The 24,072-nt window shown below is 35.4% G+C and overlaps 1 protein-coding gene and 1 long non-coding RNA gene across 6 annotated transcripts in view; one reads left to right on the top strand and one right to left on the bottom strand.

Moving 5' to 3' along the window:
* Window positions 1-24,072, top strand: part of LOC118520346 (uncharacterized) — a 593,589-nt gene that overhangs the window by 480,445 nt on the left and 89,072 nt on the right. For 3 of the 5 annotated variants that reach the window (XR_013446612.1, XR_013446611.1, XR_013446616.1), the window contains 2 exons: window positions 5,198-5,299; window positions 6,895-8,075. The exons of 1 other annotated variant lie outside the window; for it this stretch is intronic. This is a non-coding gene — a long non-coding RNA (uncharacterized LOC118520346). Of the gene's footprint in view, window positions 1-5,197; window positions 5,300-6,894; window positions 8,076-24,072 lie in introns of those variants that run through there. One more of the 5 variants, XR_013446614.1, reaches the window with a different exon arrangement.
* Window positions 8,125-24,072, bottom strand: part of BCHE (butyrylcholinesterase) — a 61,160-nt gene continuing 45,212 nt past the window's right edge. The window contains exons 3-4 of the mRNA XM_036082050.2: window positions 14,971-15,137; window positions 8,125-8,513 (exon numbers count right to left, since the gene is read on the bottom strand). Coding sequence (XP_035937943.1) covers window positions 8,389-8,513; window positions 14,971-15,137 — 292 coding nt within the window. The 3' untranslated portion in view covers window positions 8,125-8,388. The remainder of the gene's footprint in view (window positions 8,514-14,970; window positions 15,138-24,072) is intronic.

The raw sequence follows: 24,072 nt of genomic DNA, 5'->3' as shown, positions 1-24,072 counted from the left end.
TGTAACTGATGGTAATACCAGGTAAACAGAGAGAGGACATGGTAGCCATTCTCTGCCTTTGAAAGCTTCAAAAATCTTAAAGAAGGAATGGTGTTCTATTAGAATTCTAACTTAATATTTTGCACATGACTTCAAAGGGACAACTCCAAGGGAGATTATTAAAATTTTATCTTTCATGGTTATGTGAAAATGTTAATTCACTTACCAAAGAGAGTATTATACACACATTTGGTTTAAAATTGAAATGCCACAGCAGATGTTAGCATTTGAGTTTTTCACTCACTTATTACCTTGCACAAAGATAGTAACTTCAAAATTAGCATATTACAGTGTTGTAAAACAAAGATAACACATTTCAGCTAAAGAAAACCAGGGAAATATCTTTAAGAACAGTGGGAGAAGAAGAGTCCTTTTGGACTAAAAATGTTTTGTGCCTGGGACTATAGACTAAGGGCTCATTTTTGTTGATGGTGAAAAACAAAAGCTAAACCAAATTTTGGTCCTCTCCAAACTCATATCTTTCTGGCAACGCCTTTTAAAAAAATAATACGAGATTACAAATACAAAATTACATGTAGTGCCTTTAAAGGAGTCCTTGCAAGTAAAGATTCCTGAAGTTTAAGTTATATTGGCTTCATGATAAATCTTTTTCTATGAAAATGTTTTTTGTTGTCTGTTCCCAAAAGCCTAAGAGTATAATGGAAATTTGCATTACAGATGTAAATGTAATCCTTTATATCACTAGTGACTTCTAGACCACAGCACAAAGATCTGTAGTTATTTTTTGCATTAATGAACATTGGAAAAGGAAAGAGGAAAGGAGAGAAGAAAAAAAAGGGAAAAGAAAATAAATCTTATATGCAAAATGGGGAAATCCATTTGTTCATGGCCATTCTAACAGGAAAATGGTATGACTATGAAAACTTAAATGTGATGTAGAAAGAAAGAAAAATAGCAGGACATTAAGGAATACTAAAAATGAAAAATGCCAAAAACTTGACATTAACACAGGAATGCAAATTATTATCTGCCTAAGATCTAGAGGAAAAAATCACCAAAAAGCAGGTATTCAACATCTCATGAAATCAAGTTTTGCCACCCTCTTCATTAGGTTGTCAGGGGAACTGTTCTTTCTGAAGGATATCTGTTATAAGAAAATATTTGTATTTTCCTGATGTGGTCATAGAAAATTGGTAGAAATGTGAGTGTACCCCAGGCACTTTATAAAAAGTGTTGGATTTTGGTTTAGACTGTTAAAGTAAAAATTGCACTGGACAAAATATTACAGGCAAGCAAGACCTTAGTGAAGATTATTGCAATAGTGGAGAGAGACTGAACTCAACTCTGCTGAAACAAAAGAAGAAAGGGTTTTTAAGACCTGAGGTGAGCTGGCAGAAAAGTCCTGGGGGACATTCGGGGAGGGTGGACCAATGGGAGACATTCATCACACTGAATTATTCTTGAGTTTGCAAATGTTTTTATCTGTGGTTAGGGCATCTGTGTTTGGTACTTGGATCTCACTGAAGTTTGAGAGACTGGGAGATGGAGACACTATGTCTTTTACTGCTGAATTTTAAAGTACTAATTTCCCAGTCCTTCAAAGAGGCATTTCCTGAGAAGCAAAACTGGCAAGAGGCAGGGCGATTTGCATTTGTTTCAAAAGGGCAGAGAATGAATTTACAACTGCTAGATTTTTCATGTAAATGCTCTAAGAAAAAGGAGGTCAGAGGCCTGCAGTCAGGAAGAAATCTGTTTAAAGTTTTGTCAAGCGGAGGGGAACATTAAGGCCATCTTGCTCTAAACAATGACTTTGAATTTATATTTCAAGTTAGATGAGATATAGTAGTCACATTCCTCTGGTCACCACTGCCCGCATTTGCTAAAATTGGGAGCGGCAATTTTTGATGGATGATATGCAAACACATGATAGGTGATGATAGATAGATGATAGATAGATAGATATAGATAGATAGATGATGATAGAGATCATTTTTTTGGCATATTCAATTTCAAGGATTTTAGAATGCTTAACATTATTAAGTACATTTTTATAGTTTATTCTCCAGAGATGTCTTTAATAAGTTTTTTTTTTCCCTTTTTCTCCCTAAACTGTTAAAGGAAATCAAAACAATTAGAATGGGAGGTCTCACTTCAGAAAAACAAAGTAATGCAGTAATTGCCTCCAGCAAAAAGCTTCTGCTGATTCTTCTGAGATGAAAAACAACTCTTAGTACTCACCTACATAGTTTAATAATCATTAAGTAATTAATCCTAACAACATTTCTTTATGAGTCTGGCAAGAATGAAAACTTACATGCATTTTTGAGAGTTCACAAGACCATCAAAATACTTTTTACATGAAAAGTAAAATTTTGATTCCTTTTCTTGAATATAAATTACTGTTATTAGTTATTGTCAAGTGAGCCAATTTGAGTTACCTCAGTGCAAACAATTATCTTCTATAATAACTGTTATTATATATACCACCATAAAATATATATATTTCATTTACTCATCTTGTTTTTCAAACATATCTCTCCCTACATCCTATATTTTTTGGTAAAAATGATGTCTAGTGTAGAGGAAGAAAATATGCACTCCAAATTTATTCCACATAATCAGTAATCTCTGTTACAGTTCCTTGTTCAGAGAAAAACTATTAGTTTCTCAAATATCAGTAACAGGTACATTACTTTGTCACATAAAATTGCAAGTTTTATAGTTACCTGCTTCTGAGTACTAAAAGAATATGAATATCCTCCCTGTTCTTTAAATTAACTGTCTGGAATGGGCCATTGGTTCCCAGCCATTGCTGTATATTGGGACCAGTCAGGAATCATTATCGGGGCACCTGGGTGGCACAGTCGATTGGAAGTCCAACTCCTGGTTTCAGCTCAGGTCTTAATCTCAGGGTCATGAGATTGAGCCCTGCATGGGGCTCTATACTCAGCTCAGGGTCTGCTTGGGTTTCTCTCTCCCTCTCCCTTCCCATTGTGCTTTCTCTCTCTAAAATAAATGAATAAATCTTAAAAAAGAAAGAAAGAAAGAAAGAAAAAAACCTGTAAAAAAGAAAAAAAGAAAGAAAGAAATACTGATGCCTACCTCCCACCCTCACATTGTGATTTAATTGGTATTGGGTGGGACATGGATATTGGGATTTATTTTTTTTTTTAATAACTTCTGAGGCAAATCTAATATGTAAAGAATTTGGGAATTACTGACCTAGGACCTATGATTTTTTTTTTTTTCTCTAGAGAAAGCATTGTCCTTAAATATGTCAAGACAAACAGTGCTGTCATAGAAAAATCAGTGTGTCTCAACCTGATAAAATCAAAATCAACTGAGAAATTCTAAAATATATTGATGTCTAGACTCTACTCTCAGAGATTCTATTTCACCTGGTCTGGTGTGTGCAGGCCGCAGTTATTGCCAGGGATTCTAATGTGTAGCTGAGGATCAAAGTTGAAAATAACTGAATTAAATGCCCTATATATCAATGTAAAATTATCTAATAAATTATATCTATCTATCTGCAATTTCTTTTCTCATCATCTCTTCTGCCTTGAAACTCTCAAAGTGCCCAGAGAGATCATTTGGGTAAATTCGATTCCAAGTGAAGGCTTTCTCTTCCTTCTCCAGCTCTTTTTTCTTGTCTTCCATTTTTCTTTTCTCATGCTTCCTCTTGGTTTCCTCAAGATTCTCACTACAGGGCACCTGGGTGGCTCAGTTGGTTAAGTGACTGTCTTCTGTTCAGGTCATGATTCTGGAGTCCCACGATCAAGTCCTGCATGGGTCTCCCTACTCAGCAGGGAGTCTGCTTCTCCCTCTGACCCTCCCCTCTCTTGTGCTCTCTCTCTCAAATAAATAAATAAAATCTTAAAAAAAAAAAAAGTTTCTCACTACAATTTTGCTCCTATGTAGTGGAACTCAACCATGCTCTATCTTATCCTCTCATTCATCCACTCAGTCAACAAGCACCAGATACAGTGTGGTGGCATTGTGCGTGCAGTTCCTAGTTGGGAATCTACACACAGATGAATCTGATAATTATCAAGACATTGGCAGTTAATTGCCTTGGAAATTCAGATTTTTCTGTCTTTCAGGATAATTGTAAAGGGTTAAACTGGGCTATGAAAATGGGCTATGCCTAGAGAAAACCCAGATTTTTTGGGTGAGGTAAGTGAATTTTGTGTTGTGTGTTATGGCTATTTGTGTTCTAATTCACCTCTAAAATCACTATGCCACTTCTACTGCCTTATTATCTCATCAGCTGGTAACTGTAATGGTGAGATTTTGGACCAAGGATAAGACAGAGCAAGGTAAGCTGAACTCATGGAAGCTAGGGCCTAACTGAAGAAGGAATTTCCTTCCTTCCTTCCTTCTTTCCTTCCTTCTTCCTTCCTTCCTTCTTTCCTTCTTTCCTTCCTTCCTTTCTTCCTTGCTTCCTTCCTTTTCTTTCCTTCTTTTCAGGAAAATTGGAATTTTAGATGTTGTTCATTTTTGGATATAATATTAGACTTATGGCTTGGCTATATAAAGGTTTTACCTTTTCTGTCCCCTACAACCTGTAATGCTTTCCCTGCATTTTGATTGACAACATTCCTCACTCAGTAATTGGTCTATTATGTGTCTTTTTAATCAATTTATAAGTAAAACATTTTCTAGTTACAGCAGCTTTTGTCAATGACATGTCAAAGTGATTGTTGTGTTTTATCAGAATTGGCCCTAATACAATCTATATTATATGTTATATAATTTAATAATATTTTATAATTATATATTAATACATAATAAATATATATTATATTACTAAAATACAGATTATATTTCACATTAATGTCTCATGCGTGATTAGATGACCATCATATGACCATCATGCACTCTCCTTTTCTAATACTGATCTTCCATGACTTACCATGACTGCAGTTACATCCCAGTAAACCCACTGTAAGTTGAAAATATCATAGGTCAAAAATGCATTTAATGCACTTAATTTACTGAACTTCATAGCTTAGCCTAGCCTATCTGAAATGTGCTCAGAACACTTACATTAGCTTGCAGTTGGGTATAATTGTCAAACAGAAAGTTCATTTTATAATAAAATATGGAATATCTCATATAACTTATTGAATACTGTACTGGAAGTAAAAAACAGAATGGCTGTAAATGGGAAGGTTGTTTATCCTCATGATTGCAGGGCTGACTGGGAGCTGCAGGTCGCTGCCACTGTCCAGCATCATGAGAGAGCCTCATACCACATAGCGCTAGCCTGGGAAAAGATCAAAATTTAAAACTTGAGGTATGGTTTCTACTGAATTCTATTGCTTTCGCACCATTGTAAAATCAAAGAATCCTAAGTCGAATCATTATAAATCAGGGACTGTCTATACTCCAACCCCCCTGTTTTTCCCCTATCTTGGACCTATGCAGTGAATTCTTCAAAGCCATCACCTGCTGGACATTAATAGAGTAGTCCTGTATGTATAAATGTATGTATGTATGCATGTACCTGAGTGTGTGTATTTTCAAATCTGGTATTTACTTTATTCTTTAACAATCTAGTTTCCACCAAGATCATATTGATAAACTGCACTGTGGGTTTACATTGACATTAAGTACATTTAGTTAAAAAAATATATATATGTCTTACTTTTCTTACCATCCTAATTTTAAAACAAATTCTTTGTAAAGAGAACACTTTTGTTGAAATCAGTAAGGCTGCAGACACAACAGGAAATTTTACTAGCTGTTGAGTTTGTCATCCTTCAGCAATGTCAGGGAGGCTCCATTTATTTGAATATTCTGCTAAAAATGTCACAGCTGCAATTATGTTAAGATTTATCCATGAAATTTAATTTCTGATTGACCAGAAATTACTTCCCTTGCCTTCATGCTGATAATATTCAGCAGCCAATTTATTTGAAAAATAAAACCAGTTTTAATGGTATTTTTTTAAAGGTATGTGACTTGTTACCTTAATCCTTATACGTATTACATGGATACCAAACCATAAATGATAATCAATTTTCAATAAACCCTATAATGCAAAGTTTTATGGAGAGCACCGCACTGCAAGAAATAATGTTTTCACTTAAATAATTGATCAAGCTAAGTGTTGTGATACTGGTTGGACTAATTCCACTTGTTCTATTGTAACCTTAGACATAATTTTCCCTCATACTTTTGAGAGATGTACCTTAAAAATTTACCGAAATTAGGTGATAGCCTCCATGGTTTTGTGTATGTGTGCTATTATCTCCCTATGCTCTGCTTTCTGGGAAGGGTTTTATGCCATTTTAGGTTTTAACGCTTCTATACCGCTAGTATCTCAGACAACTGAAAGTTCTTTCACCCGTGAGCCTGCTGAAAGACAAATCTCCAAGTATTCAGAGATACTGATTTCCGTCACTTTATGCACAAGTTTCTCCCTTGGCTTGGGTTTCCTGAATTAAAATCCTACACTGAAACTGCCTTTTAAATGTCAATCATAGTAAAAGAAACTGTACAGACACCGTTATACAGTGTTTTCTTGAAAAGCCTTAACCTATCTTCCTGCAATGGTGCTGCTCACAGTGGATTCATAATAATTTATTTACAGAACAAACGCAGAGGGGTTTATATGCTGGCTGACACTTCTTGTTGCATTTGGTTAAAAGCTCCAGAGTAAGTAAAGGGTTGTTGCAGTAAAATTCAAGAACAAACCAACTGGTTGTCCAAGGTGGGACAAAGTGGTCCATGGGATCTTTTTAGATGACTGGAGCCTGTCATTTAAGGCAGGTTGCAGGTATTCTATAAACAAAATTATGTTTTCCTAATTATTGGTTTCATCAAGAGTATCTCTAAAGAGTCTTTAATGCTGTTGAAGAGGCATCATCCTGTTGTTTCATATTTCAGACGGTTCTACATGAAAAGGAGGCTCAAATGATTCAGAAAAACATAATGGATCCTGGAAGAATGGCACCTGAAACAAAGATGGTGGCGTAGAATGGAATGTCTGCTCATTCGCCTATCATTTGTGGTGTTTTTTTTGTTTTTTTTGTTTTTTTTCCTGCATCATAGGATGAGGGAAGAACTCTAAAGCAAAGATGTCCATTTACAGCAGCACTGAAGTGATATCAAAACTGCCTTGCTTTGTATAATAAATTCTCTCTCTAATCAGCTGAAGCTGATAAAGTAGCCTGAAACTTGAATGAGTGAGCACGACAGACCATCCTGGATCTGACTCTGAACATCCTTATGACCAATGAACAATGGGACACACATTAACCAACAATCTACAGACCTATATACTAAATACTTTGTCCTATCCTGAGTGTGGGGTTTTCAATACTTAATTAACATAATCAACATGCACTGACCTTTTCTGAATCTTAAAATCTCTGACTTCTCCCCGTTAATGAACTACTTGTTTAATTTATTCAATGGATGTGTTTAGTTGCCATGCCAGTTAGTAAATGTAGCTTTGTAATTTTTTTAAATTATAAAAATAATATCATTTATCTGCAGAAAGTATAACAATTTCTTTCCTGGAATTAAACAATTTCTCTATTAAAATCCTAGTATTTCTGGGTCCAAGACAAGAATTCCCCTATCCCAGCTGGTATATGACTTCTGACTTTAGACTTCTGCTCATCTGCATGTTTTACTTTTCAGTTACAGGAAGAGTAATTTACAGATGTACACCTTTGGGAGAGTCAGGGAGTGAGGGCTGAGGAAGGGCAAGAGTTGAAAGAATGAAGATTAGAGTTTGAGGACTAGGAATGTACATATTTAAAAAAAATAAAAACAGAAATAATTATATTCTTTTACATTTTGTCTCTTGGGAGCAACATTTTGTTGTAGTCATTAGGTATTTCAAAGTGACCAAGCCTTTTACTTTAAGATTCCCTCTTGCCTTCATATAAAAAACAAAGGGAACCAATTATTTTCTGTTTGTTTTAATATCCCATGTTGACATTAAATTCATAAATTACTTATAGTATTGTAAATTAGTGTCCAGTGTTTCAAGACCTAGTTCCTTTTAAAAAGATACCTTTTTATGAGTGGTAATGAAAATACACAACTAAAAGTAGAATACGGGTATTTTTAAGGAGAAAAATTCATAAAGTTACTCAGGAAAGAGAGTTTGAAGCTGCAAATCATTTTAATATGCATATAATTAATTGTCAAACTTTATATTGTGAAATTTAATTAAACGTGTTCTAGACATTTGGGTTTTGAAATGCTAGGTACAATACTAAGTGGAAGATACGAGGAATCGATATTATCCTTCTGGCATTTTTGTTTCAGCTGTATAATAGCTTTCTTACTAGGTATGTAAGAGAGCTACTGATATTTTTACCTTGATCTACAGGAAAATGAACATTCTATAAAGGGTAAATCTATTAATTAGAGACCCGCACAGCTTTCTTTCTTCCTAGTATAATCATTAAATTGATTTTTCCAGTCCATCATGTAATTGTTCCAGCGATAGAATCCTGCTCTCCATTCTCGTTCTGCTTCATCAATGTTTCCTGTAAAACATGGAATAAGTTGTATTAATCTAAATTTTAATCTGTTTACATTAATTGAAAAATAATTTTGATCACAGATGCCATTTTCTCCAAGTTCACTGCACAGTAATTTTTAATTTTCCATTATTTATTATCAGCTTCTTTCACTACCTGGAAAGCTTTTAATAAAATTTTATACATTATATGAAAATGCAAATTATATATATGTATAAATTGCATATACCATAAAAATGTGAAAATGAATCAATATATTACATCTAATTATATCATATAACATATATTTACTTAAGTTTCTAAGAAGATATATAGATATTATCTTTTCCTGAACTCCTATGCATAACAGAAATCTTATTTAATGCATCTCATTTACATATATAATTATATAGCAGGTTTACTTCTGATGAAAATATTTATATGTATTTATTAATGCCTAAGGGTAACTTTGTAATTGACACTCCATGTAAATTTTACTCTCACTCTGTATCGGTGTACCTTAATTCCAAACAATGCATAATCATTGAAAGCAGTTAATGGAAGCTACTACATGAAAGCAGTTTATTAATTGCTTTGCAAATTAGAAAGATGACTAAGACAATCTCTGCTTTCCAGTAGTTTGCAAAGTGTATGCATGTGTCAGAGGAGGGGAGTGTTTATGCTAGAAGCAATGTGAGGCAATGAACCAAAAATGGTCTATGTACTACAAACACCTTGAAATTCTGATTTATGTGAAAATGTATTACACTAAAGAGTAAGGTTTGTGAAGAACAGAAACTCTTAAATTATAAACCTCTAAAATCATGTATCTATGTTCCTAATATAAATACATATGATAAAGCTAGAAGATGGTTTAAATTATTTAAGTCTATTAGTATTTTCCACATTTGTAGTTCTCTTACTTCTTAAACTTTTAGGATGCTGTGCTCTAGTCACTGAATTAAAAAACAACATTTTACGTTATTTCAGCTATCCTGAAAATAAGGACTTGACAGTTTTTTTAAATATATACTTTACAGTTAGGAATTTTTAAAATTAATTATAATTCTATAAGATATTAATTTGGAGAAGATAGTTCATGTGATCTTACTACTTTATACATGAAAATGTGTCTTCTTTTCATTCATACTATTAACAATGGAGCACATTCAGTGATTCATTTTTAGTTTATATGAAAATCAAAATATTTAAAACATTCATACAGCTATTAAAATATCCCCTGTAATTTAGGATATATGTAAGTTTGAAATGTTCATACTGCTTGGACTTTGGACAAATATTTGAGAACATATACAAAAATGTCCCATTTTAAAAATGGCTTTTAGAAGGTCAATGACTGTAATTATTTTGTGAACACTAGAACTTTTCTAAAAAACGTTAGATGTGAAAGACATTAAATATCACACCAAATGATGCACTCTTTTGGTATCTTTTCATAATTAAATGCTTTTTTAAATGTTATGCCAAGTAAGGGCTCTAAAGTTCAGAAAGAACAAACTTTTTGATATAACAAGTAAGTGATGGTACTTTACCACTTACCCCATGAATTTTAATACTCAGAGAAAAGGTCTTAGATTTGATTTTCCTTTCTTGCGCATAGAATGATACCAAATTCATTGATTCATATAAATGTAAATTTATTTCCTTGTGTATCATAATCAAACACTATACAATTTAGTGTATTGAAATACTTTGCTTTTTAGTGTACAAATGCTTTGTAGACCTGAGTAATTTTTTCTTTAATAATGCTGAACTTTGATTGAGACAGTAAAATATGAAACATTTGATTATTTTCCAATACAACCCAGAACTGAATATACCATAGTGAAAAGATAACAAAAATTTTGAGTCCCATGACATAAATCAAAACCAAACTTAGAAGTTTTTTTTTTCTTCCCCCTACTTCTCTTTCTCCAAACTGGAATACTACTTAAGTGAATATAGACTTATTATCTGTGAGATGTAGATCTATTTGTTTTGTAGTTAACAAGGTACTACAAAGTGGAAAAAAAGGACATTATATATAGGCTTTGGAGTGACATGGGTTAAATTCCAGCTTGACCACTGACTAAATTAGTGACATAGAAAAAATTCTTAACTTTTGAAATTAGTTTTCCAACTATAAATGGGGTGGGTGATCACTATTTTGCAGTGTTACTGTGAAGGATAAATCAACTGGTGTGTATATTATGAAATCAAGCTCTATACACCTATTGGGAGCTCCACTAATGAATTTACTGTCCTCTTACAAAAATTTATTCTTAACTTTGCTCCCTATCGAATCCATGTACAGCTAGATCGATACCAGTAGTTCATAAATATATTGACACAACTTTTCAGGACTTTTGTGATCTTTGATTTGTCCACATTGTTGGCTCATTTGGAAAAAAGAAAAAGTCAAGCTTTCTCCCCAACAGAAAGAATAATACTAATAAGGCTACTTTTTGTCTTGTCGATGACAAAAGAGTGAGAGCAACATTTCACCAGAGCAGAGTCTATTTAATCAAGTCTGAGGCGTTGAGAAAGAATACAGGAGAAGTGAGTCTACTCAAAATTATTCATGGGGTAAAGTTAGAAGAAAAGATTAAATTGGATATCGAATTGTGTTAATCATTATAATAAAAAAATAATCATGTACTTTGAGATTTCATTGAAAATCTCTTTTGTTCCCATTACTTGCTTATTTTCCTGTTTGTTACACAATTATTAAAGTTTCCAAGGAATGCATAATTCCTTATGGGGCAGATCAGAAACGCATTAGTTGTCCTGTTACGATTCTGAGTGTGGGATGAGAGTGAACTACAACTACTACTGTAGAGTGAACTACTCTAAACTCAGGTGAAGCCTGGTGAAGACCACATACAAGTGTACCCATTCCACCGCTCTTCACTGTATTGTGCTTTGCAGATACTGCATTTTTTATAAATTGAAAGTTGGTGGCCACCCCACATCAAGTAAGTCTATCCACACAATTTTTCCGACAGCATTTGCTCACTTCATGTCTCTGTGTCACATTTTGGTAATTCTTGCAGTATTTCAATCTTTTCATTGTTATTATATTTGAATTGCTGCAATCTCCTGATAAAACTTTAAAGGATGAAGAGTTGCTTCCTTTGGACAAACGAAGAAAGTGGTTTCTTGAGCTGGAATCTACTCTTGGTGAATATGCTGTGAAGATTGTTGAAATGCCAACAGAGAATTTAAAATATTACATAAACTCTGTTGATAAAGCAGAAGTAGGGTTTAAAAGGATTGACCCCAGTTTTGAAAGAAGTTCTACTGTGGCTCAAATGCTATCAAACAGTATCACATGCCACAGAAAAATCATTTGTGAAAGGAAGAGTCACTCAATGTGCGAATTTCATTGTTGTCTTATTGAAGAAATTGCCATAGCCACCTCAGCCTCCAGCAACCATCAGCCCTGATCAGTCGGCAGCCATGAACATTTGAGGCAAGATCCTCCACCGGCAAAAAGATTATGACTCACTGAAAGCTCGGATGATGGTTAGTGTTTTTAGCAATAGATGTGTTCAAAATTAAGATGTGTTCATTTTTTTTTAGACATAATGCTGCTACACACTTAATAGACCATAGCATCATGTAAATATAACCTTTATATGCATTGGGAAACCAAAAAATTCATTGACTCAGGATATTGTGACACTTGCTTTAACTGTGGTGGTCTGGAACCAAACTGGCAATGTCTTCAATGTATGCCTGTATTTTTAAGATGAAACAAAGCAAAAACTACTGGATCTAATATTTTTCTTCATTGGGAGGATTTGAAGGTCAAAGTAAATTTACTCTTCCACTTTTAGTGAGAAATATTGATATCTTATTGACATTGAATGGGTCATTTCTTTATTTCTTTTTCTTTCTTTTTCAAACAATTGTGAAATATTTTGTGCAGTTACATTTTCTAGTGAAAATTTTGAGTTTGAGAACATTTAAAACAAATATTGCACATTTTATTTCCTGCAGGTGCACACACTAATAGCACAGGCATATGCTGAAGTATAGTCTAAATGTTAAGTGCCAGAATTCCTGTGTTTAAACAGGTTAAGGATCATTTTATTTGAGAACATTTATTGCGCAAATGTAAACTACTGCTCAAGTGGTACTTATAAAAGCTCATTGGGTTTCCATCATGAGTGAGGTAAACATTTCTACCTTTAAGAAACCCAGTCAATAATTTTCCTTTACATGTAGAGCTGCTTTTTTAAAAAACATAATATTTCCATAGGAACTTCAGCCCAGGTCATGTGAATAACCCCAATTTTCAAAATATCGAATACTGAAATGTGTGAGGTTTTGCACCTTGAAATACACAAAATATGGTAAGAACATGTGTTCTTAATCTTTTTAATCCCCTACATTATTCATTTGCTAAACCTAAAAACATATAACTTCAAACTGGTTCTGTTTAAATGTAAAACATTTTTGATTATTAATGAGGATATTGATGTTGCAACAATCTTTTTTTTTTGTAAAGATTTTATTTATTTATTTGACAGAGAGAGAAACACAGCGAGAAAGGGAACACAAGCAGGGGCAGAGTGAGAGGGAGAAGCAGGCTTCCCGCAGAGCAGGGAGCCCAATGCGGGGCTCCATCCCAGGACCCTGGGATCATGACCTGAGCCAAGGCAGACGCTTAACGACTGAGCCACCAGGCTCCCCGTGTTACAACAATCCTATCATGCATTTACTTTACATTTTATAAAATATATTTAATATAATCTTTTTGGGAGGAATTATCTGAAAAAATGCTAAAGCATAAAATTATGTTTTTAAGGTGCTTTGGAACAATCCCAGAGCACGGTACTAATTCAGAGCCAGGCCTGCTATTTCCATACAGCTCAGTGTTGCTCAAACTAGAAAGTGATTCTGCACTGCATAGGAAGGCGTGGCAGCTAGCCAAAAACTTAGGAGTTTGTTTATTCAACATGCTTTATGGCAGTTGAGTATTTAGAGATAGAGATTATGAAGTACATCTTCAAAAACTGCTGATAGTTAAATTTTACTCTATCAACAAAGAAATAGCAACAGACCACAGAAGCTCAAGCCAGAACAGGTCAGTTTGGCTTGTAATAAGTTAGTCATTTAAAATCCTCCCCACCCCTTCTCATTGTCCCTCAATTACGACCTTCTCATTTAAAGATATTTTAAGTAAAGATTAAGAACGTGTAGTCTGTGTTATGTTAAATGGTACCTCTTTTGGTCTCTTGGCAGATTAAACACATTACCTCATTGTTATTCACACCCCGAGGACACAAGGGCAGCTCTGTAGCTTTGCCAAGGGATGCAGAAACCCATCTCTGGGTATATATTATGTCACAGAACATTTGGTAATACACAGAGCACTGGTATATCAGAAACATCTCCCAAACAGATGGAGTACATAATTATAATTTTGGTGAGTAATGTCTGATAATTAAAAAGCGTATTAAACAATCAAAAACAGCTCTAAGATGCCCATGTTTGCCTGAAACTAACCCCCAACCTCTCTAAACAGGAAACTAAAGCATCTACTCTATTGTAATATCTAACATGGCCCCCAAATTACAGAGTATTATGATGAACAGAGTGGTAAAGTCTAAGGAAACTGTGCAGCAATATATCTGATGGTTGAAAGTTAATTACTTTTACTTGAAAAATCAAGGTCTGAGGAGTCACATGGATTAGAAACAGCTGGGCATTTTAAAACTGGCAAGTGAATGAGATATGTATGTCATTTTCCTCACAGAAGAGGCGATCATTCAAGCTGCTCCTTCAAGTTAATTTAAATATTTTCTTACTAATGAATTTTGAAATAACACTAAAATTTGAACCAATTTTCCTAGTTCTCTTATATAAACTTAAGGAATCCCTTCCTAAAGATTAGTTAACTAAACTACTGTCTGTTTATTGGATTGTGTTATATCTGTATGTGCTCATGAGCTCATGTGCTCTAAGCTCAAAATATTTGGATTGTGTTTTTAAATATTTAAATTCTGGAGTATTTTTCCTCCCTTAGAAATCAAGAGTTCTATTTATCAATAAATTTGTTTTTACCTCTCTTTGAGTATAAATCATATTCATTCTATATTTTATTAATTATATTTTTAGTTCTATACATTGCTTATTTTATGTTTATTTATTCATTTATCCATTAATTAACTCCACAAAGATAAGCTGAATAGGCAAGTAGTGCCCTATTTTAGTTCCATTATGAGGTTTTATGTTCCTCTAAGGGAAAATCTCTACTTTAGTTTCTTTATTTTACTACTAAAGTGCTGCTCATGTAGTAAGCCCTCAAATATCTAAACTTGCTGGAAGAAAAGTTGTGAAAGTAATGTACTCACTGGAATCAAGTCATTGTAAATTCACAGATTAACACCATCACTGTGCCTTGGATAGGCTACCTTTTCTCCCTTTTACATAATCCACAACCAATTATTTGACCAAATACTAAAAAAACACACACCTGTCATTTCCAAGACTTTGGGAAAAAATAGTGTCCAGAATCGGCATTGTTGAGCACGCAGTTTAGCGTATACTCTTGGTGACTCTGTATTCAAGGTTAAATACTTTTGGTCTGTGTTTTTGAAGGCAGGCCATCTTGTGCTATTGTTCTGGTTTCCATCTGGATTTCTAAAAAATTAAAGAGAGACATTAGAGTTCTACTGAAATCATTGTTAGATAAAGAGAATAGTGTGCTCAAAAACCAACAACAGCTTTTAAATGTCAGAAAAAAATGTGGATTTGTTTTGATGATGTCAAGTAAAAATGAACTGGGTGGAATGTTTTCAGCAACCTGAAGCACTAAATTAAAAGTGTAGGAATTAAAATTTTAAGAAAAACTTTTACATGCATTTCTGCTTAATATACAGGGAGAAAACATATTTTTTTTATTTCAAGAATGCTAATGTTTTCTTCACACTTAAACATGCTCGAAGGGGCAATGTTCCTTTTGTCTCCTTTTCTTCCTTTACCTCAGACTCAATCTTCTCACGGTGAACATTAGTACATTTCTGCTCAGTATCTTGCATCCATGTCATTCTATTTGTTCTTTTTTTTTTTTTTTAAGATTTTATTTATTTATTCATGAGAGACAGAGAGAGAGAGGCAGAAGGAGAAGCAGGCTCCCAAGGAGCAGGGAGCCCAATGTGGGACTCGATCCCAGGACTCTGGGATCATGACCTGAGCCGAAGGCAGACGCTTAACCATTTGAGCCACCCAGGTGCCCTCATTCTATTTGTTCTTGTCATTACTGCCTGAGTTTGACTGATTACACATCCTATTATGCAATAACTTCATTACTGTAGGAAACTTCCTTCGGTCTCACTTTTAAGTTGATCTTACATTCTTGTAGATCTGCTCACCGATGAAAAATGTTTCAATAATTTCCCAACGGGTTCAGATAAATTTAACAAACATGGTGCCACCCATATTTCCAAGCTTACTCTCACTTAGTCTTCCCATGAGCTAACCAACAGGAATTAGAGGCAGTTTCTTAGGAATTCCCTCCTCTATTTCACCCCCTTGCCTTTGTCCCAGCTGTCAAGTTTGGAATCCCTTCATTTCCCAAGGGCATGGGCTAGGTCAATTCAGATTCCCTTTCTCAGCTTCTCTTTTTGTGCCGATATTTCCCATATCTTTCACTGTGATTTTTACATCAATAACACTTGATTCTATTTTTTTAGAAATGTATAGTTGGGGGTTTGTTTACACCTTTGTAGCACTCAATAATATGGTCTTAACTAGATCACACAAACACAAAGAGTAAACATTTTGCAAGTGGCTCCAAGTAGTCACTGGTGATTCTATAGATTTCCCTTTAATATATTTTTATGCTATGATTATGAGATAGACATTGCTCTAGGATCTGGAAATACAAATAAACATGGGAAATATAGTTTCCCCCAGGGAATTTACAAGGAAGACCATTCATGAAAAAAAAGAACCAATATATGGTAGCCTAAACCAAACATAAACAAAGGGACACAAATTGTCAGAAGAGGGAATAATCACTACATGTTTGAAAAGAAATTACCTGAAGGAAAGAGCTTCTAGCTGAAGTAAGGAGAGTAAATAAGGAACTGAACCAGAAAGAGAAATTGGGAAAGCTAGAGAAAGGGAACAGAATTGGAGTGCCTGGGTGGCTCAGTTGGTTAAGCAACTGCTTTCGGCTCAGGTCATGATCCCAGAGTCCCAGGATTGAGTCCTGCATGGGGGCACCCTACTCAGCAGGGAGTCTGCTTCTCCCTCTGGCCCTCCCCCTTCTTGTTCTCTCTTTCAAATAAATAAATAAAATCTTTAAAAAAAGAAAGGGAACAGAATTAACATTGTTCTAAATAATGAGTGTTCGGGGCGCCTGGGTGGCTCAGTCGTTAAGCGTCTGCCTTCGGCTCAGGTCATGATCCCAGGGTCCTGGGATCGAGCCCTGCATCGGGCTCCCTGCTCGGTGGGAGGCCTGCTTCTCCCTTTCCCACTCCCCCTGCTTGTGTTCCCTCTCTCACTGTGTCTCTCTCTGCCAAATAAATAAATAAAATCTTTAAAAAAAAAATACATAAATAATGAGTGTTCATCTTAGGTCAAAACACAATGAAAAAACTAGTTTTCTTGGAATACAGGATAGAGGAGATCCTATTAGAGTGATAGCTTTAGGATATTAGTGTTAATCACATTAAGATCTGACAGCCTAGGAAAATGGTTTAGACTGTTACTGTAGGCCTTTACTACTCTTTTTTTTTTTTTTTAAAGATTTTATTTATTTATTTGACAGAGAGAGACACAGTGAGAGAGGGAACACAAGCAGAGGGAGTGGGAGAGGGAGAAGCAGGCTTCCCGCGGAGCAGAGAGCCTGATGCGGGGCTCGATCCCAGGACCCCGGGATCATGACCTGAGCCGAAGGCAGACGCTTAACGACTGAGCCACTCAGGCGCCCCTGGCCTTTACTACTCTTGAGGGATTTTTGACTAAATGGTTTATTTTGAACATAACATTTTAGAAATATTGACCTGGAGGTTATCCAAAATAACCAAGAAATTTATAAAGTAGTCACAGGTACTTCTATCATAAACAAAGACTAAAGTGATAAGGATAAGTAATTCATTCCTCTCGGATTCATTCTACCTCAAGTAAAATCATGTAAGAAAACTGCAGTTGAACTTTTCTAAAAGTTCAGTGCGCAAATTTCTTCATCATTCAAATAGCTCTGTAGATTGGTAACAAATAAAAAGTTGGGAGCAGGGACAGCAGTACAAGATTTCTTTTGGCCACAAGCCTGTGAACCCAGTAGATTTTGGAAAGAGAAGCAGGCATTCACTGAGCATGGTTGTCTAGAGCAGATTTTGCCATCAAGAACTTGTATCCTTTTATCATAGAAGCAGACATATTCAACCATGAATTCAGGAGCTTTGGAGATAAATAGTTTCTTGATGGACTAGTTGATTTTATGCAGGAATTGGATGATTAAAAAGAATTATTAATAACCAGAGCTATTCAAGGTAAACCAATATCATAACAGGATTGAAACCTCCTGCTTCAGGGTATTATTTGAGAGACGTCATGAGGAAAATTTCTCCAGATCACAGATGGCACACTTGTCTAGGTGAATTATGTAGTCTTTTCCCTTTCTTTTAAAGGTTTAGAAACTTACAAGTACAGCTGCTGGAGGCTGGATATTAAACCAGGAGAACCATTGGTCTGATTCGGTACAGCAATTCTTATGTTCCTAAATTGCCCACTTTCCTTCTAATTCCACTCTAATTAACTTATGGCACCATTTTAACTGCTCATTCATTTCTGGCTTCTGCAAATGGTGACTTGAACAAAGCTGCCTCGTACTTGAGTTCAAGAGCAAAGCCCTACTGGCACTGCTCATGTTCATTTGACAAACTTTGTCCTATGAAATAGCTCATGACATTCCAAAATGCAATCCAGAGATAATAAAATTCCTTTGCCTATGGATATAGATACAGTTTTCAAAAAGTGATTGAAATAGCTGTTGAAGTGATGGAGCATTTTACTGTATAATCTGAAGGAATCTTCAAAGAATTTAAAACTTAACAAGAGATATAATTCTCTATCTGTATCAATTAAAGACTGTGAAATACAACACATTTTCCAGATATGCAATTCTGAAACACTATATAATTTTAATCTCAGAATTATAAGGTATATTTAAACATCTTGGCTCTGTTATTTTTCAAAAGTATTTCCTGTTCTCGTCACAAAATAAAGACTTTGAAGCGATAATACCTAAAATTTTCCATGAAATAGAAAAATCTCTGCTCTATTTTTACTATGAGATGTTTGTTCTACTTTGTGGTATACAGAAGTGGTCTAAAGATCAGCCATTACACTTTTCCTCTTATGTAGGTTCGAAAAGTTTTAAGACATAGCTTATTTAACCAAAAAGGCAGAATATTTTCCTAACATCTGTATTTCAGAAAATTACTGCTTGTCATTGATATTTGAGCACAGATTTGAGATCTTATTTTATGAACAGATTTATAAAAAACACATTAATTGACTCAGGATGCCTGATATGAAGAAGTAGTATGCATTCAGCTCCATGCGTCAAGTTTTCTTGGGATTATAAATCCCAGGATTGCCCATCAATCCTAACATAGGAATTAAGATTCTTTTTGATTAAGAATTCAGAGACAGTGATGTCTAAGAAAGCTATACAATGATTTTAAAGTGAATATATTTCCGTGTGCCTTACAATCTAATAAAATAAAGCCATAATTAGTAGTTGTAAATTGGAAGGCTAGCTGAAATATTCTACTGTCCTGAGAGGACAAAGGGAATACAGATTATGTCGGATAATTTCTTAGATATACCAATATTCATAGATTTATTTATTCATTTATTTTTTTTTAAGTTTTTTTATTTATTTGACAGAGAGAGACACAATGAGAGAGGGAACACAAGAAGGGGGAGTGGGAGAGGGAGAAGCAGGCCTCCCGCCGAGCAGGGAGCCTGATGCGGGGCTCGATCCCAGGACCCTGGGATCACGACCTGAGCTGAAGGCAGATGCTTAACGACTGAGCCACCCAGGCGCCCCAAATATTCATAGATCTATATTCTATGTCAAGTCACTTGAATAAAATTGTATTTTAATTTAAGGAATAGAGGAGCTATAAGAGAATCTGAATTTAGCAAAACAAAATTCATCTATTCATTCAACAAGTATTAATTTAGTGCATACTATGTCAGGCTTATTTAAGTCACAGAAAATCAACAAAGACAAAAATAGAAATTTTTGCCTATTGCAGTTTTCTTACTTTGAGGAAGAGAGACAATAAATAAGACAAAGAAGGAAAATATATAATAGCTGCTAGAGAGGGGACAGTGGTGAAGGAGTGTGTAATCATGAATTTCATTGGCCTTTGTCCATAATTCCTGCAAGGTAACCTCTAAATCTTTGGAATTTTGCACTGTACCTGTTTATGCTAACAAGGTGACTCATGGTGGGCACCTGATGGCTTTTACTTAAGGTCTGACTCAGGGTGGGCTTGCTCACACTGATAATCTTGTGGAAGGAAGGCCATGCCAGAAAGACCAACCATGTGATTAGAAGGGTGGGACTTTGGGGCACCTGGGTGGCTCAGTCGTTAAGCGTCTGCCTTCGGCTCAGGTCATGATCCCTGGGTCCTGGGATCGAGCCCCGCATCGGGCTCCCTGCTTAGCGGGAAACCTGCTTCTCCCTCTCCCACTTCCCTTGCTTGTGTTCCCTCTCTGGCTGTGTCTCTTTCTGTCAAATAAATAAATAAAATCTTTAAAAAAAAAAGAAGAAGGGTGGGACTTTGAGTCAGGTGATAACCTGACCTCCAGGAAGGGGAGAGGTGTAAAGATTGAGTTCAACCACAAAGGCTAATAAATTAATCGATTATGCCTATATAATGAAACTACAATAACACTCTGGATCTCAAGCTCAGGTGAGTTTCCTTGGGCTAGCAATACTCCATGTGCACATTGCCATAATTAATGCCTTGAAGGTAATGCATCTCTGAGGTTACAGAAGCTTTACCTTTGGAATCCTGTGAGTATCAGATCCTGTTTATGTATCTCTTCTTTAGATGGGTTCTTTTTTTTTTTTTTAAGATTTCATTTATTTATTTTTGCGAGAAAGAGCATGAGTATGGGGAGGGGCACAGGGAGAGGAGGCTCCCCACTGAGGAAGGAGCCTGATGTGGGACTCGATCCCAGGATCCTGGGATCATGACCTGAGCCAAAGGCAGACACTTAATTGACTGAGCCACCCAGGCACCCAGATGGGTTCTGATACATATATCCTTTTATTATATAAAAATTGCAATTGTATTTATAGCACCCTCCTGAGTTCTGTGAGTTATTCGAGGGCATGATTAAATCTGAGGAAGTCCTTAGGGATCTCAAGTTTGTAGCCAGCTAGTCTGAAGTGAGGGTGACCCTGGTGACCTTGAACTTGCAACTGGTGTCAGAAATCTTGAGCCAACTTTGGGGCACCTGGGTGGCTCAGTCAGTTAAGTGTCTGACTCTTGGTTTTGGCTCAGGTCATCAAGCCCCATGTCGGGCTCGGCACTCAGTGTGGAGTCTGCTTGTCTTTCTCCCTCTGTTCCTCCTCCTGTCCTCTCTCTCTTTCCCCCTCTCTCTCTCATGAATAAATAAACCCTTTTTTTTTTAAAGAAAGAAATCTTGAGCCAACTTGGAAATCTGAAGGCCTGAGCCCTTAACCTTGATTTTGGCTACCTCTGGGTAAGGAAACAGAAATATTTGAGAGGAAGGGAACTTTTAAGTGGAGACTTGAAGGAAGAGAGGAGTGATCTATACAGTGTTTTGTAGGAAGAGCATTTCAGCAGAAGGAATAGACAGCAAAGGCTATTAAGACAGATGAGCATCTGGGTTTTCCAAGAAAACTGAGTGAGAGAGTGTGCCTAGAGTGGAGCCAGCCAAGGAGGGAGTATTCTGAGGCACGTTTGGAGAGGCGACAGGAGGCCACATTATTTAGTGACCTGTAGGTCCTTGTAAGGTTTTTATGTCTACTCTGAATGAGAGAAGAAGTAATTGGAGGGTTTGCACAAAGAAAGGACAAGATCTCACTTAATATTTTTTAAAAAGATCATCTGGCTGGAATTCTGGGAATAGTCTACAGAGACTCCAAGGTCAGAAGCAGGGAGACCAGCTAGGAGACTACGGGAATAATTTAGGTGAGAGATGATGGTTGTTTGAACCAGGGAGGTAGTAGTAGAAATTGAGAGAAGTAGTTAGATCTTGAATGTATTTTGAAGGTAGACAGTGCCCTTGCAATTAGCCAATGGAGTAGAAATAGAGAAAAGGCAAGGATGACACTAAGGATTCTGGCCTGAGAAACTGGAAAGATGAATGGAGTTGCCATTACTGAGATAGAAACTGCTGCAAGAGGATGTTTGAAGAAAAATATTGAGAATTTAGTTCTTCATATATGAAATTTGAGATCCAAATACAGATTGGAAGTAGGCAGTTGGAATTTAGTGGTTAATCTTTATTTTCCTGAGGGAATCTCTGCCTTCTAAATGGATTCACAAGCTCTCTAATGTAGTATTCCCCAGGAATACCAAAATTGTGACTCACTTTCCAAATTTCAATACAGGAATGACATTTAACAATATACACATAGCAATAAATTAATTCATAGGATATACAGCACCTGTCCCTTCCCAGATTGTATCTCCTTGTTCTATGCTCATCCTACTATCTCTTCAGACAGGCCTTCTTTGCTGGCTCCACTAAAATAGCCAGTCTTGATTTCCTCATATTTCAAAATGTTAAGTTTTCATTTAAATTCTAATTAGTTGTTAATTTCAGGTGTATAATATAGTGATTCAACACTTGCATACCTCACCTGGTGCTCATCACAGCAAGTGCCCTCCTTGATCCCCATCACCTATTTCACCCATCCCCCCCACTCACCTCCCCTCTGATAACCAGCAGTTTGTTCTCTCGAGTCAGGAGTCTTGTTTCTTGGTTTGCCTACCTCTTTCTCTTATTTTCCCCCTTTGTTTATAAGTTTGTTTCTTAAGTTCAACATATGAATGAAATCATCTGGTATTTACCTTTCTCTGTCTGACTTATTTCACTTAGCATAATAATTTCTAGCTCCATCCATGTTGTTGCCAATGGCAAGATTTCATATTTTTAATGGCTGAGTAATATTCAAAATTGATTTTAACTGTAAATTTTCCTTTTCCCTCATTACAGAGTGCTATGGTCTGAATGATTCTGTGCTCCCGAAATAAGGTGATGATATTAGGAACCGGAGCCCTTGGGAGATGCTTCAGCCATAAAGGCAGGTCCTCATGAATGGGATTGGTGCCTTTAACAAAGAGGCTTCAGAGGGATCCTTTGTCCCTTCCACCATGTGAGGACACAGTGAAAAGGAGCTGGCTATTGGTTAGGAAGAGGGTCCTCACCAGAAGATGACTATGCTATAGTGACTAAATTTTGGACCTCTAGTCTCCAGAATTGTGAGCAATAAATTTCTGTTGTTTATAAACTACCACATCTGTGGTATTTTGTTATAGCAACCAGAATGGACTAAGACAGAAGGTAAGCTCCATGCAAATCATCATTTGGTTGCTTTGTTTACAACCGTGCCTGACTCATAGTATTTAGGCAAGAAATATGAATAGAAAAATAAGAAATATCACAACTGATAGTTCAAGTTATCTCATTTTCCTTTAATTATAGTAAATCTTCATATTTAAAAACTACCACCACATGGGAAATTATATTTCAAAGATGGCCTTTTCTCCAATTTTAGTAAAATCAGTATTTGGAGCCCCAAGTAATATGAAATTCTTCTTCAAATTAGTTTTTAAATAAGGCTGTAAGAGACTGTGGGATAGTTTTAACATGTGCCTTACGTGTGAACTATTTTTTACCACGATAGTTTAACATTTAAATAAAATAATTGATAAGATAGCGTAAACTTGTGCCTAGAAGGTTGACATTTGAAAAGGGAGATGTGCAGGTTTAGTATTCTTAGAAAAAAATTAGAAACCAATTGAGCAAAATTGAGCAAAAAGGAAAATAAAAAGGAGACATTTATTTAGTATCATGATTAGTAGTGATAGCAGCAGTGAAAATTTCACAAGTTGCTTCTATTATTTTGACATATTTATATAAAGAACAAAGCAATTTTCATATAGTAAACAAATTTTCTCTTCATATTTAAGTATATGATGATGAACATGAATTCATAATATAATCTGTTTCAGAAAAATATGAAGACACAGGTAAAACAGTGACGCTAATAAATAGCAAAGGATAAATAAAATACTGTTTCTCTCAAGATCATGGTCTCTGCTTCATTTTGTATACAGGAAACTCCTTAGGATAAATATAGACATTAAATACATTTTGAAGTTATTTTTGACTCCTTCTAGAGGAATTTTCCATGACTATATTTATAAATTTGATCAAGTGCCATTGCTGATTTCCTTTAATTAAGTGTTCTAAAATCTATTCAATCTTTAAAACCTACCCAAAGATAGCTTTCTTAAATTAAATAAATTAATTGTACATTTATTCTTAATTATATAACTAACTAAATAGC

The sequence above is a fragment of the Halichoerus grypus genome, chromosome 1 (assembly GCF_964656455.1).
Source record: "Halichoerus grypus chromosome 1, mHalGry1.hap1.1, whole genome shotgun sequence".
NCBI classification, from domain to species: Eukaryota; Metazoa; Chordata; class Mammalia; order Carnivora; family Phocidae; genus Halichoerus; species Halichoerus grypus.
The sequence above is the reverse complement of the archived record's forward strand: the minus strand, read 5'-3'. Positions and strand labels throughout refer to the sequence as shown.